The following is a 13419-nucleotide window of genomic DNA, read 5'->3' as shown; positions in this document are numbered from 1 at the left end:
TCATGCTCGGATTACTAATTGTACGCTCCTCTTTTTAACTTTTTCTCTTTTTGTTGTCTTCTTTCTTGTTTATCTCTTTTATCTTTTCATTTCTTCTGCTCTAGTATACTTTATTGTCTTCTTTTTCTTCTCCCCCTCGCTTTTTTCTTCTTAATTCTTCTCTTCTTTTCTCTTTCCTTCCCTCTCTCTCCCTCCCTATCTCTTCCCTCTTCATCTCCTCTCTCAGTGTATCTATAACTTTGATTTATGACATAGATTCTACGTTTGTTAATAAAACGGAATTTCCCGTGCGAGAATCGAAAAGTATATAGTCCACGGTCATAATTAACAGAAGCACAATATATTTGAATGTCACGTGGTACCATCCTATCAATCATAAATATTGTTTAAAATACACGATTTACTATCATTTTGTTATTGTTTCATTGCGTTCAACTGAATTTTTCTTTCGTGTACACGTCCTTTTAAGTTAATTAACACTCCTATCTGAATTTGAAGGAAAATGTGAAAAAGAGAGGTCTCAAGCAGAATGCTTAGTTGGAAGCTCATGTACGATCTCATTAAGAATAAAAGTGAATAGAGGATGTGAGAGAAAAAGATTCCGACGGGGAGATATGGTGAGAAAGAGGGAGGGAGAGAGAGAGAGAGAGAGAGAGAGAGAGAGAGAGAAAAAAAAAGAGAGAAACTACAATACACCGTTGAATGCATGAGATCACGAGAGAGGATGCACGCAGGATCGTCGCAGGTTGGTTGCTTGGGCAAACTAACCGTCTGACGACGACGGACTGCGCATGCGTCTTGTGCGAATATTTGGCCCAGCAAAAGGCAAACCAAGATGAGGGCTATACCGACGTGGGTAGATAAAGTCCAGGATAGGGACAGAGTCGAGCAGTGGTAAATATTATCTCTATATACATTTGTTGGATACTATCGAATGAATATGCGTCAGTCTATTTCTGCTTTTACAATGAATCATGTACGCTGTAGACCCAAATAATGAAATTGCCTTGACTCTACCAAGTGACATTTCTAATAGTCCCATATATTGAAAACTGTGAGATGAAATTTCACTCAGTTTGTACATTGATGCATTTGTTTAAATGTCCATTCTTTGAAACGGATCGCAAAGTTTTAATTAAGACCTATTATGCTCGCCGACCGAATGTTTTGAAAATGAAGCAGCTTTTTAATTCAAAGAACATAAGAGTTTTAAAGAAATTGTCACGCGTCTGTCAGATCATAATGGCCAGATTTTGATGTCTCGTCATTACTTTCCTTTTAGTTTTACATTATTGTAAGATACTACTGCCACTGTTTGCCATTAAGTACCGATTGTCTTACTTATTCGATCGGGTTTTTTTTTTTTTTTTTGTTAACTGTCGTTGTTTGCTTTATGAAGTTCATTATATGTACATAGTATATATATGCTTTCTGTATTACATCTTTATTTATGGCTTTGTTTAGCCATAAAACATTTACTTGTTTGTTATTCTTCCATGCCCCCTGCTGGCGGGGCCGTTCAAGAATAAAATTCATTGTCATTGTCATTGTCATTGCATAGTTAAAATAATGCAGATGGAATCGCATATTAAAGCGCATAGAATCTCAGGGAATAATTTTCCAACTCAGATCTGATTAGCAATTTCAGCTGATGAACAGTATTTCAAATGGTATCGTGTACACTTCTATGGAAGAAAACTGCATGCTAGATTGCTACACAAAACTTAAAAGTTAGTTTGTGATTGTGTACGTAGCAATAGCATGCACCTACAGTACACACGTACATGACTACAGTGGTGAAAAATGCATAGCAAATTGCGATGCAATACCATACCAGGAAAATTAGTCCCAGGAATCATCCATTTTAAAAAAATCTATTCATTGAATTTTTACATTTAGACTAAAGTTCCACCCCACTATCCGTGGACATGGATGTGTCATGGTTGTTTTTTGGACGACCATACATGGTTTTTGATGCACACCCCTCGGGCCTCACTTACTTTTTTGATGGACAAAACATTGAAAGTGCTGCACACCTCAGTCTCAAATATGAAGGACATCCTTGGTAATTGATGCACACTAGAGTCAAAATTTTGATGCACATTATCTGTAAATAGGGAAACGATGTTTGCATGCGTTTCATTCAAGCATACTCACTTTCTTTTGGCTAGTAACACACATAACTCCCTCTTTTATCTGAAATGCTGAAAGTGTAGGTACCTATTAAGCTTAAATCATTAAGACTGAAAACTTACCTATTTGCTCAATCCTATTTTTTTTTTGTTATTTTGTATGTACATAATGCAGTATTTTAATTTAATATTTTTTTCTGTATAAATGCACATAGAAACGTCAGTATTAAGCGCCATAAAGTGTTATTAATTATTATTGTTATTATTATTAAACTTAATTTGTTAAAGTTCCAGTTTCCCTTAATGCCCTGCATGTACTGCAATAAGTCATTCTGCCACAATGACAACAATAATCCATGTTCTGTGTAATCCATACATGCCAGCTGTGTGTGTGCTGACATGCAAAAGGCATGCCTTGTGTGTGTATTTCTTTCTTTTTTTTCTTTTTTTTTTGGCAACATGACTGTTATATTCTGATGATTGAAATGATCACATGATATTTCTTTGCTGCTAAAAGACATTATGTGGCATACACACACATGTGCATGCACAAATGAAAAAAAAAGATACTGTGACATCATAACTTAACCAAAAATGTACCATCTATTTCAGCTTTCTTACTTATTTTTTAAGACTTACTGATACTTTTTTATTTCATTTCTAGAATTCCAACTACCTATATTGAACATTTTTTTCTAATGTATGTTTTATCAAATCAAATCAGAATCACATTATTTACACACAATTGGCAACAATTAGTGTTTCTTGCTTAGTTGAAAGCAATATGTTCGATAAAATTGCATCTTTGGAGCCATTTTTGGGCAAAATTGTCCTTCATTAAACTGTTCTAAAAGATGGTATTGTACATGTATTGGGGGTAATGCACATTGGAAACAAAAAATAAAGTGACGTCCCTGAAATGTAATCTTTTACTGTGGAAATACCTACATGTTGCTCCAAAGACATAGTGCCTGGAGGTTGACTCATATTGTTTTGGAGGAGGAGGATTAAAGGAGGTGCAGGTAAAGGGAAGCTGCAGAAACAATGTTCGAAGAGAACCAGTTTTTTGTTTTTCGTTTATTTTATCTGATAACTGATCGGTTGTTAATCATTGGCAAATCACATAAGTTTTCAGAGTTAATGTGAATTTTCTGTGTACAGGACAAAATCATGATTTGGAATAATTTCGAAACGATCTTAAATACTATTCAATTGATTCACACTTGTTAGGTTTCAACTTCATGCATATATACAATATATGAATGTGTAAAAAAGGATTGCCACTTTTGGCATATAATCATAATCAATACTGGTCTTTTCCTTTCACAGTATATATGACCTCGCATTTAGACCTGATGGCTCACAGTTGATTGTTGCAGCAGGAAACAGAGTACTAGTAAGTCAGCATTGTAATCTGCTCAATTTTCTATGTTATTTGAGCTCACATAGCTGCTGTGTGATATTATAGAACAGACCATTTGATATTACAATATTTACTTTTAATACTTAATTATACCTAAGTGACAGTATACTGTAATAGATGCCTTTATCTTTGATTTTCCAAAATGTGAGTCACACAAGGTATGTGTTAGAACATTCATAAGTTCTGAAACTCAATGAGGGTGACATGGTGAAATGTAAAAAAGGGGAGCTCTGACAATTTATGTTGACCTTGTCTTATACATGTAGAACAAGAACCAAGTCAAAGAAAGTAAACACCAAAAACTGGATTAGAATCAGACAAACAATGAAGAGGAATGTGCTTTTGATATTGAACATGTTTTGTTGAGAACAGTGATATTCAATCCATCAAGATATACAAATAAACACGTCTGTGATATTATTTCCTCAAACTCTCCCTTACGTGTAGTTCATTTATGTCCACTTTAAAACGTGATCAGATTTACAAAAAATTACATAGAGTACACAGTGTCATGTATGATTGTGCCATAACCATGAAAAGCACAATAGGCTTATTGAAAAATGATATGCAGACAAATACCATAATGTAAAAGCATGAAATCAATGATGGTGATTTTGTAATTATTGTGAAAGAAGCATAAATTAGATATACAGTAGGAGTATTGAATTCATAATAAAAGACAAGAGAAAAGAAAGGGAAACTCTCCTTCAGGCTATTCATCAATTTGTAACTTGATTACATGTATCAAAGAAGTGTTTAATGATCATTTAGATTGCCTTAACCGGTCTCACTAGTCTTGTGAGAATTGTTCAAATTATTCCACAAAACTGGACCTTTACATATGAAATACAGAAGATTGCCTAAAAGATGTGCAATTTAGTGAGAGCTGGGCATTGCTGGTGTTATAGTTGTCGATGGAACTACGTAAAATAATAAAATGCTTAGTCAGTAATTCAGCAGGTCACATTTTTTCCCCTTCACAAGATCATCTTTACTAAATTATTGCTAATCCAGGACAAATTTGATTTGAGGGATGATGCCACCTTCAATTCTTGCCAAAAGAAAAGTAAAGATTTATGTGTGAGAGTGTGTTTAAGATCTGTTACATTATGACTGTAATTGAGCATTATTTTCTGTGTGAATTATGCAGAAAGGAAGATTCCATAACTCACTTTTTTTTTTCTTGGTCTGATCCTAATGAAACCTTTACTGATCTGTTTGATTACGCTTTATCTGTTAAAATCAATTTTAGCAAAGGAGTGGATTTTCTGTTTGTTGTCTAATGTGGAAACATGCATGTCTTATGTATTACTTTGGCTGCCCATAGTCAATTTTCACATTGATGCCACACTGCCTGAACAAATATGGGGAAGCTTCCCAGTTTAGTTGTGCTGTTCATTTTGGCTTTGCAAAGAGCAATGTAAGTATGAGTGCTATTGTGGCAAGTAATTGTGGTATGCAGAAAGTTGCAACTTCATAAAGCTCAGTAAGTTGCCAATGTGGTGCCCTTTGGGAAGTTGCCATTGAATAAATATTCATTTGCTTCTGGGTTGATATGATTGATATAAATGACCTGTCTTTTCAAAAGATGTGTTGTAATATAGAATTTATGTTTACCTTATGTGACAGGTGTATGACACAAATGATGGAACCCTCATCCAGCCCCTGAAGGGACACAAGGACACAGTGTACTGTGTCAGCTATGCAAAAGATGGCAAGAGATTTGCTTCAGGCTCAGCAGACAAGAGTGTCATCATTTGGACCTCAAAGCTGGAGGGTATACTCAAATATACGTGAGTACCTAATTCAGGGCTCCACACTAACTTTTATTTTTGGTGGCCCAAAGGCAAACATCTGACCATCCGAACAAATTGTTCATTTCTGAAATTTTGGTGGCCCGACGTGCGTTTTTGGCGGCCCTGGGCCACCGGGCCACCGTTAGTGTCGAGCCCTGCCTAATTGCCTACAGGAAGAGGTGGCCGGCAGCCTATTTTACAGTACTTTTACTGTACATCACTACATAGTATTTCCTATTGCAGGAAACGAAACACTTACCTTAGTAATCATATGTAGCTTTCATGCACCTTGTGTACTGTCAGAGCCATTTGTCTTTAATCTTTAACTTCTCTCCTCCAGTGACAAGTCGGATATTTTCTGCTAGCAGTACTGAAAGAGAAATAACTTGATATAAGCAAATATCATGGTTCCATTCAATTCCCTTGCCTTGTCAGCGCAGTGCATTATGTTATCTTACAAAGAGATGTACTGATAACTTCATGTTTTGCAAGCTGCAGTAGGCTGTTTTGTTGACTTGGTACAATAATATGAAGGATGACTATGAGATATTTATACAGTGACTGTTTGACAATTATGTCTCAATTACCTACAAATGTTTGCAAAACTTTTGTTCGTTCACAGTTATTTTTTTTTTCTTCTCATAAGAATCAGCCTTTTTGCTATCTATGTCAATACCAATGTTGAATTTAGATGTTTGTCAGAAATAATCTTTAACTTGTATTCATATCCCTTATTTTAGAAGTCAGTTTAAATGTCATATTTTTGTTGGTTTGTTTTGTTTTTCTCCAAATCAGTCACAATGATCCCATCCAGTGTTTGTCATTCAACCCCATCACACATCAACTGGCAAGCTGTGCGTTCAGTGACTTTGGTGAGTAATATCAAGTGCATCAGCCAGACATATTTTCTGAGTGTAGTTACTGCCTATTGCTATTATGCATAACTTATGCTCAAAAGTGCTGCAAATATCATCAGATACCTACAACAGTGTAGAAGTGTCTTGTGTCCATCAAATAATGAAAAAGAAAAAAGGGACACACTATATCATTGATAGATCTGAAAATGAAAGGCTTTCTTTATCCTTAGTTAGATGTGTGTGTGTGTGTGTGTGTGTGTGTGTGTGTGTGTGTGTGTAAACTTCTTTATGCTTGGTAGCCTTAGGGTAGTTGTCATTTGTATTGGTGATTGTACTGCCAAAGATATTGACTTCCTGCATCATATGTTGGCTGTGCTGGTCTAGACTGCTTATGGCAGTCACAGTCACAGGGCTGCCAACACTGGAAACTAGTTTAGAGTGAGACTCCCATAGGCCAATGTTCAGGGGCGGATCCAGGGAGGACCGCAACCGGCGCACGCCCCCCCCCCCCTTTATTTCTTGTTGAAACAAAAGAAATTTAAAAAAAATGGGGGGAGGGGTGCGTGCGCCCCCCCCCCCTTTAATTTTGTAAACGAGCCCCCTCTTTACGGAATTCCTGGATCCGCCCCTGAATGTTTGCTATAATTTAGGAGTCAAAATGAGTGAGATCAATAGAAATGCATGCAAATGAAATAAAGTTTTAGAGTGAGAAAGGACCAAAATGAGTGAGTCTCACCCTCAATGCGTGAGAGTTGGCAGCCCTGCAATCACTGTGCAGTGTGATGACATCATTGAGATATTGTTTGCCTCATTCATTGACATTTGATATTATACATGGGCCGTATAGTTTCCCGTCTTCTCAAGAAAACGTGTACTGTTCCTTTCATGCCATAAAACTTCAATGGCCTTCTATTGTGGCAGTACAAATCTATACATGGTGATTAGACTCTTTCTACTGTACATGCTGTTATTTTCGTGTACAGATATTTTTGCAAATGAGGAGGTCATAGACATTTTCGCGAGATGTTGTTTTCGCGAACTGACGCCGACGCTCATGTAAATGCACTATTACCCTTGTGAATGTAGACATTTTTGCGTGTTGTTCAATTCGCGATCCAACTGTGATTTGCGAAATTCGCAAAAATTAACCCCTCGCAAAAATAACAGCTAATACAGTATTTTCCAGCTCTCATATATCAGCTGGTAAGAAGGGTAGAAGTGAAAAAGCAATTAGTTGCTTGATATGACATTGTGGTTCTAGATAGCAAATTTAACCCTTCCAAAATAGTTTTACTAGTCCAAATTCATGAAGAATTATACTAACAAAATATATGATGTATGCACTAGTGCTATTTCTAATATGATTTTTATGCCTCCGCCACGAAGTGTCGCAGGAGGCATTATGTTTTCGGGTTGTCCGTCCTTCCGTCCGTCCGTAATGAATTTTGTGGACAGCGGAACTAAATAAACGTTTAAGGTATCCTAATGAGACTTGGTATGTATATGCATGAGTGGACGAAGTTGTGCCTATCAACTTTTGGGGGCACATGCTCGAGGTCAAAGGTCAAAAGGTCAAGGTCAAATGCTCAAAATTTCACTATTTCCCCCATATCTATGCAATGCCTGGAAGTTTTTTCTGGAAACTTGGTGTATACAATGTTAAAATTTCACTTTTTTCTCCATATCTTGGAAATGGTTCAAGCTATCTTCATGGAACTTAGTACATATGCTATGTACTGACTAGCAGTGATTATCTGGGGAATGTGGAGTCAATGGAAAGGTCATTGGTCAAAGGTCAAGGTCAACTCCTCATAATTTCACTTTTTCCTCTCATATTTAAATGCAATACTTGCGCAGATATTTCTTGAAACTTGATATATACATTGTATAACCCAATAGATATTCTCTTGGAAGTTTCTTGCCCAAAGGTCAAAGGTCAAGTGAAAAGAGGGCAAAAATTTCATTTCTTGGTCCATATCTCGAAGTGACTCAATGTATCATCATAAAACTTTAGTACATATATCTGTGCATGTTTCTACCTGACAGTGATTCTCTTGGGAATTTTAGGGTCAAAGGGTCAAAGTTCCAGGGTCAAAGGCCCAAGTTAAAAATGCAAATATATTTTACTATTTGATAGTGAAATTACACTTTTTTCTCCATAACCTTGAAAATAATTCCCAAATTCCTGCACTCTTAGGCAGTATAGCCCATCCATCCAATTATACCTAGTTCAAGGAAAGTGAACATTCAACACATATGTGACAAACCTATCATTTAAATATTTTGCCAATTATTTGAAACTCATCACACATTGTCAAGACATTGTACTATAGACCTATTAGCAGAACCATGCATTAAGGTGGAGGCATACCAGTCGCCATAGCGACATTTCTAGTTTTTAGCTGTTATCATTTAATATGCTTTTGGAACAGGTCTGTGGTCCATGGAACAGAAATCTGTATCTAAACACAAGATGGCCAGCCGCATCACCTGCTGTTCCTGGACCAATGATGGTCAATACCTGGCACTTGGAATGTACAATGGCTGCATTAGCATCAGGACCAAGGTATGATGAACCATGGTCATTTGCATCACCATAACCTCCATTCTTTGGGGGGTCTTTCTGCTTTTGTGTCTGTGGGGAGGGGGAAGGAAGGGGGAATAAAAGGTCCAACAATGTGGATCACACTTTACTGTCAGAGAATTATTACCTTCACTCTGTAGAGTTAGAACACCAATACGAGACTTATCAACCATCAACCCATTTACACTATTGAGCAGAAGTTGTGTTCTTAAAACCTCCTTCAGCAGCCTTTTAGCTCAGAATTTATAAGTAGACAGAATACAGCAAAGGCGATCTGATCCAATCAGGTTCTGAAACTACCTACTGGGGGTGGTTCAGGTACAGTATGAATGCTACAGGTTATGAACTAGAAACAACTCTTTTGCAGACCCGGACGATATCACTGCAGGTCATTGCCTGCTAACGTAAACAAACCAACCAACTCGACCAACTACCACCGATAAACATTACACAATGTGCACATTTTCACACTCATCAGTTTGTGACTGTGTAACAAGTGGTAGTCAAAAGTATGCTCCATTTATTGAAGGTGAATTCTGTTACCATAAAATGTAGCCAGTCGAGGCCTGCTTTGTCAAAATCTGAGCAGGTGGTGCAAGCATTCAGTTTTTTGAAAGGGTACTGTGGTCAGTATTTCTCATTATCTGTCAGTTTAGTTTAGGTATTGTATTGTTTCAGAGACCCTTTTTATGCACACTCATGGTTATTTGTATTGTCCTGTGTATAGGTATTGTCTAGTTCATGGGAAAGGGCACAACAGGAAGGTTATATCAAGGTAGAATCGATTAATCTCAGTTGGGCCAACAGGGACTGTGGGATCTTGTTTCTGTCTACAAAGATACCTGATTTGTTGTGATTCTGCTATTATGACTTGAGAAGTGAATCAAACTGTATAGACCCATCTACAAACATGTTTGAGAAGTTGCAAAATACGCTTCCTTGAACAATGTTGTGCCATCAATAAATACAAGAGTCAGCATAAAGATATCAATAATCTTTTCCTTGCCTTAAAGGGACTGTACAGTACTAGTTGAGGTGAGGATTCAGGTCTATAACATTCCTAAGTGAGATAATGAGAAACCTCTTATGAAATATGAAAGAGCATGTACTTTTAAAAAGGATTCAACATTTATTTGATGAAAATTGGTTTTCAAATGGCTGAGATATCAAAAAAAGTGATAATAATAAAAGGCGACAGGGCACAACTTTTATTAGGATCTCTTTGTTTCACCTTGTTTTTGGATATCTCGGCCATTTCAAAACCGATTTTCATCAAATAAACTTTTGATTCCCCTTAGAATTGCATGCTCTTTGACATCTTATAGAGTGGTTTCTGAATATCTCGCAAAACATTGAAAGCTAAATCCTTACCTCAACCAGAACTGTACAGTCCCTTTAACCTCCCATCAATTTCCATATACAGTACCAAAATTTGTTCATATAGTCATAAGTCATATATTCATATTAAGTCATATTTTTGTGTGACCAAATTATGGTTTATTGTTTTGTGATTGATTTACACAGAATGGAGAAGAGAAAGTAAAGATTGAAAGACCTGGTGGTGGCCTTAGCCCAATCTGGAGTGTACAATGGAATCCATCAAAGTGAGTAAGAACAAGCGGGTGCTTGAATTTATGCTATAGGATCTCTCTCTCTCTCTCTCTCTCTCTCTCTCTCTTATTGCCTGTCTGTAGGTTTTTGTTTTTTGGTGTGTGTTTTTTTTTAAATATTATTATTTACAGTTTAGCACAGCAGCATGGCCACAAAACATTACCGCAAAGTTCCAAAGCAGTGATGGCTAATGATGAGATGTTCTTCAGATCAAAATAGGACACTTCTTCTGGGGGTAATCTGCCTCTTTTAATCCTGAAGACTCTGGCCGATATCCCCCATTCTTTGTTGTTGTTTTTGTTCGGCCACAACAGCCACTCAATGCCCACTCTTGTGGGTATTGTGTGTGGATGTGGAAAAGGTATAGATGTTAGTTTCTGGGGTATTTCCATTGATGCAATTAGCACTATCATCATTTTCTCAAAAGTACATTCTGATAAGCTTTGGCAGGAATCGCCTTTAGGGGTAAGAAGTGCAAAGTTAAAAGTGTACATGTGGTCCTCGTGGGGCAGGGCTATTTAGTGCCAAAACTTTAAGTTCAATCATGATATCTCAGTCCAGTAGAACATGTGAATTGTGTTTTGTGTACAAACCCTTAAGGTGAAGGATGATACATAGTCATTGTTTTTATTACCTTGGAGATGTACAACAATGATTTAGGTAATGGCATACCATTAAGGGGCATATCAGGGAAGTTTCATAAAGGGTGAATTATTGGATCTGAAGCGCAGATGTGCCTCAAGCTACCATGGTTTTTATTGGTATACAAAATCAGTTTAGTTTGTCACATATAGAATCATTTATTTCTTAATATTCCTTCCTGAGGAGCTTTGCAGCAAATAGTATAGTAGGCACTAAAAACACAAGCATTGTGCAAGTATAACCTGTTATATATGCATGCTTAAAGATATCAAACATAATTATGTACTACTACATTATGTGAACTCACATTGATAGCCTTTTGACCCCAAGCAGTTAATAAATCCTTTCCATTCTTGTGTGTTTGTGAAGGTAATGTTTCTATTTAATACAAGAGTCTTCATTATTATGAAATTTAAACAATGACAACAAAATTGAACACAAAGTCTGTTTCTACTTCAAATGAATAGATAATTGCGTTTGCGACGGAGAACAAGATGTGTGATGTAATAGTGTAAAAAGGGGCACATTTTCAATCACAAACAGTTGAAAACAGCGGCCTGCCTCAGTATCATTACATCAGTAGTCCAATAGCATGTGCTTAAAGCATGAAGAAAGATTAATATTTGCTTTGTATGCTTTAAAATGTGTGTATTTGCAGCCTAGCAAACAAGGACAGTGTTTCTTACTCAAACAGACTTGCAAATATCGCTGGCATCATTCAGCACAAACTTCAACTTGCAATATCAGCACTCATGATTACTGCAATAGCTGCTTTCTAATTAATCAGCTGAGTAATCATTTCCCCCAACATTCAAAGACTTAAGAATTATCATAGCTCTTTTGCTGTCATGCTGAAACCGCTTCTGATACATGCAATAGCAAAATAAGGACAAAGAAGCTATACCCAACAACAAAATTTGATTGAAACCAGTCAGTTCTGGATACTAAATTACATGTAGCACCTACTCAACCCATATATTACACAGCAATTTGACATGATGATGACGATGATGGTGATGATGATGATGATGATGATGAAGAATAGCATTTTTATAGAGCCATTTATCTGTAAAACAGTTACAGGCGACGTGGTAAATGTTTTAGTATGCTGCTATATAAAATATATTTGTGAAGCAAATTCTTGCATGTTATTGTAGAGAATGTTGTATCACACATTTTTTCATGGACTGAAATTGGTATCCAACTTGAAGAAGTAGAATTATTCCCTAATTGTTAGAGAAATCTCTGTCCAGAAAGACTTATGAAACATGCTAATGTAGTACACCTTTATGTTTTATAATAAGTATGTGCCAAGGTTTCCTTTTAGTGGAGCGGCATAGCTTGAAAAATGAGAGAAATTGTGCATTTTATGATAAAAGCACCAAATTTCGTACACATGTTGACAATAACATTTGAAATAAATTCAGATATTGGGCCATCGTAAATAGCGCCCTCAACGTCCATGACAGCCGTATTTCAAAATGGCCGCCAGAAATGCCATTTTTTTGTAAAAAAGATACAAATTTCAGACGGGAAAATCTATAAGATTTAGCAAAGGAGTGGGAAATAACATTTAAAATAAATTTAGATATTGGGCCATCGCAAATTGCGCCCTCAATGGCTATGGCAGCCATTTTTTAAAATGGCCGCCATGAATGCTGTTTTTCGTAAAAATTGACAAATTTCAGAGGGGTAAATCTATAAGATTTTGCAACTGAGTGGGAAATAACTTTCAAAATAAATTTAGATATTGGGCCATTGCAAATTGCGCCCTCAACGGGAATGGCAGCCATTTTTCAAAATGGCCGCATAAATGCCATTTTTCGTAAAAATTATAAGATTTCAGAAGGGAAAATCAAAAAGAGTTTGAAAACGAGTGGAATATAACATTCGAAATAGATTTAGATATCGGGCCATCGCAAATTGCGCCCTCAGCGGCAATGGCGGCCAGTTTTAAAAATGGCTGCCATAAACAACACTTTTTTTTTTCTGAATTTGCTAATTCCAGGAGGAAAATCGACAAGATCTTGCACTCAATTTAAAAATTTCGTTTGAAATACATCTATTGCATATGTATTACATTATTGTAAATAGCGCCATCAATGGCCATGGCAGCCATTTTTAAAAATGGCTCTCATAAATACCACCATTTTGTTTTGAATTTGCTAATCCAGGAGGAAAATCAATAAGATCTTGCCCTCAATTTAAAAATTTGTTTAAAATACATCTAGGGCCTATGTATTACATTATTGTAAATAGCGCCCTCAATGGCCATGGCAGCCATTTTTCAAAATGGCCCCGTGGATTCATTTTTTTTTTGATTTCCTGATTTCACAAAGAAAGAGTCAATTAGGTTTTGCAGACAATTTGAAGA

General features: G+C 36.5%; 1 protein-coding gene across 1 annotated transcript in view; it reads left to right on the top strand.

Annotated features, from left to right (window-relative positions):
• Positions 1–821: 821 nt before the first annotated feature.
• LOC139724923 (intraflagellar transport protein 122 homolog) overlaps positions 822–13419 on the top strand; it is a 42984-nt gene continuing 30386 nt past the window's right edge. Inside the window, exons 1-6 of the mRNA XM_071636043.1 lie at positions 822–894; positions 3462–3528; positions 5185–5348; positions 6147–6223; positions 8641–8774; positions 10317–10396. Coding sequence (XP_071492144.1) covers positions 836–894; positions 3462–3528; positions 5185–5348; positions 6147–6223; positions 8641–8774; positions 10317–10396 — 581 coding nt within the window. The 5' untranslated portion in view covers positions 822–835. The remainder of the gene's footprint in view (positions 895–3461; positions 3529–5184; positions 5349–6146; positions 6224–8640; positions 8775–10316; positions 10397–13419) is intronic.

Source organism: Diadema antillarum, unplaced genomic scaffold, assembly GCF_040938485.1.
Source record: "Diadema antillarum isolate AM-2024a unplaced genomic scaffold, OU_Dant_1.0 seq00000005_RagTag, whole genome shotgun sequence".
Classification (NCBI taxonomy): Eukaryota; Metazoa; Echinodermata; class Echinoidea; order Diadematoida; family Diadematidae; genus Diadema; species Diadema antillarum.
Note: the sequence above shows the minus strand (reverse complement) of the source record. Positions and strands in the feature narration are given on the sequence as shown.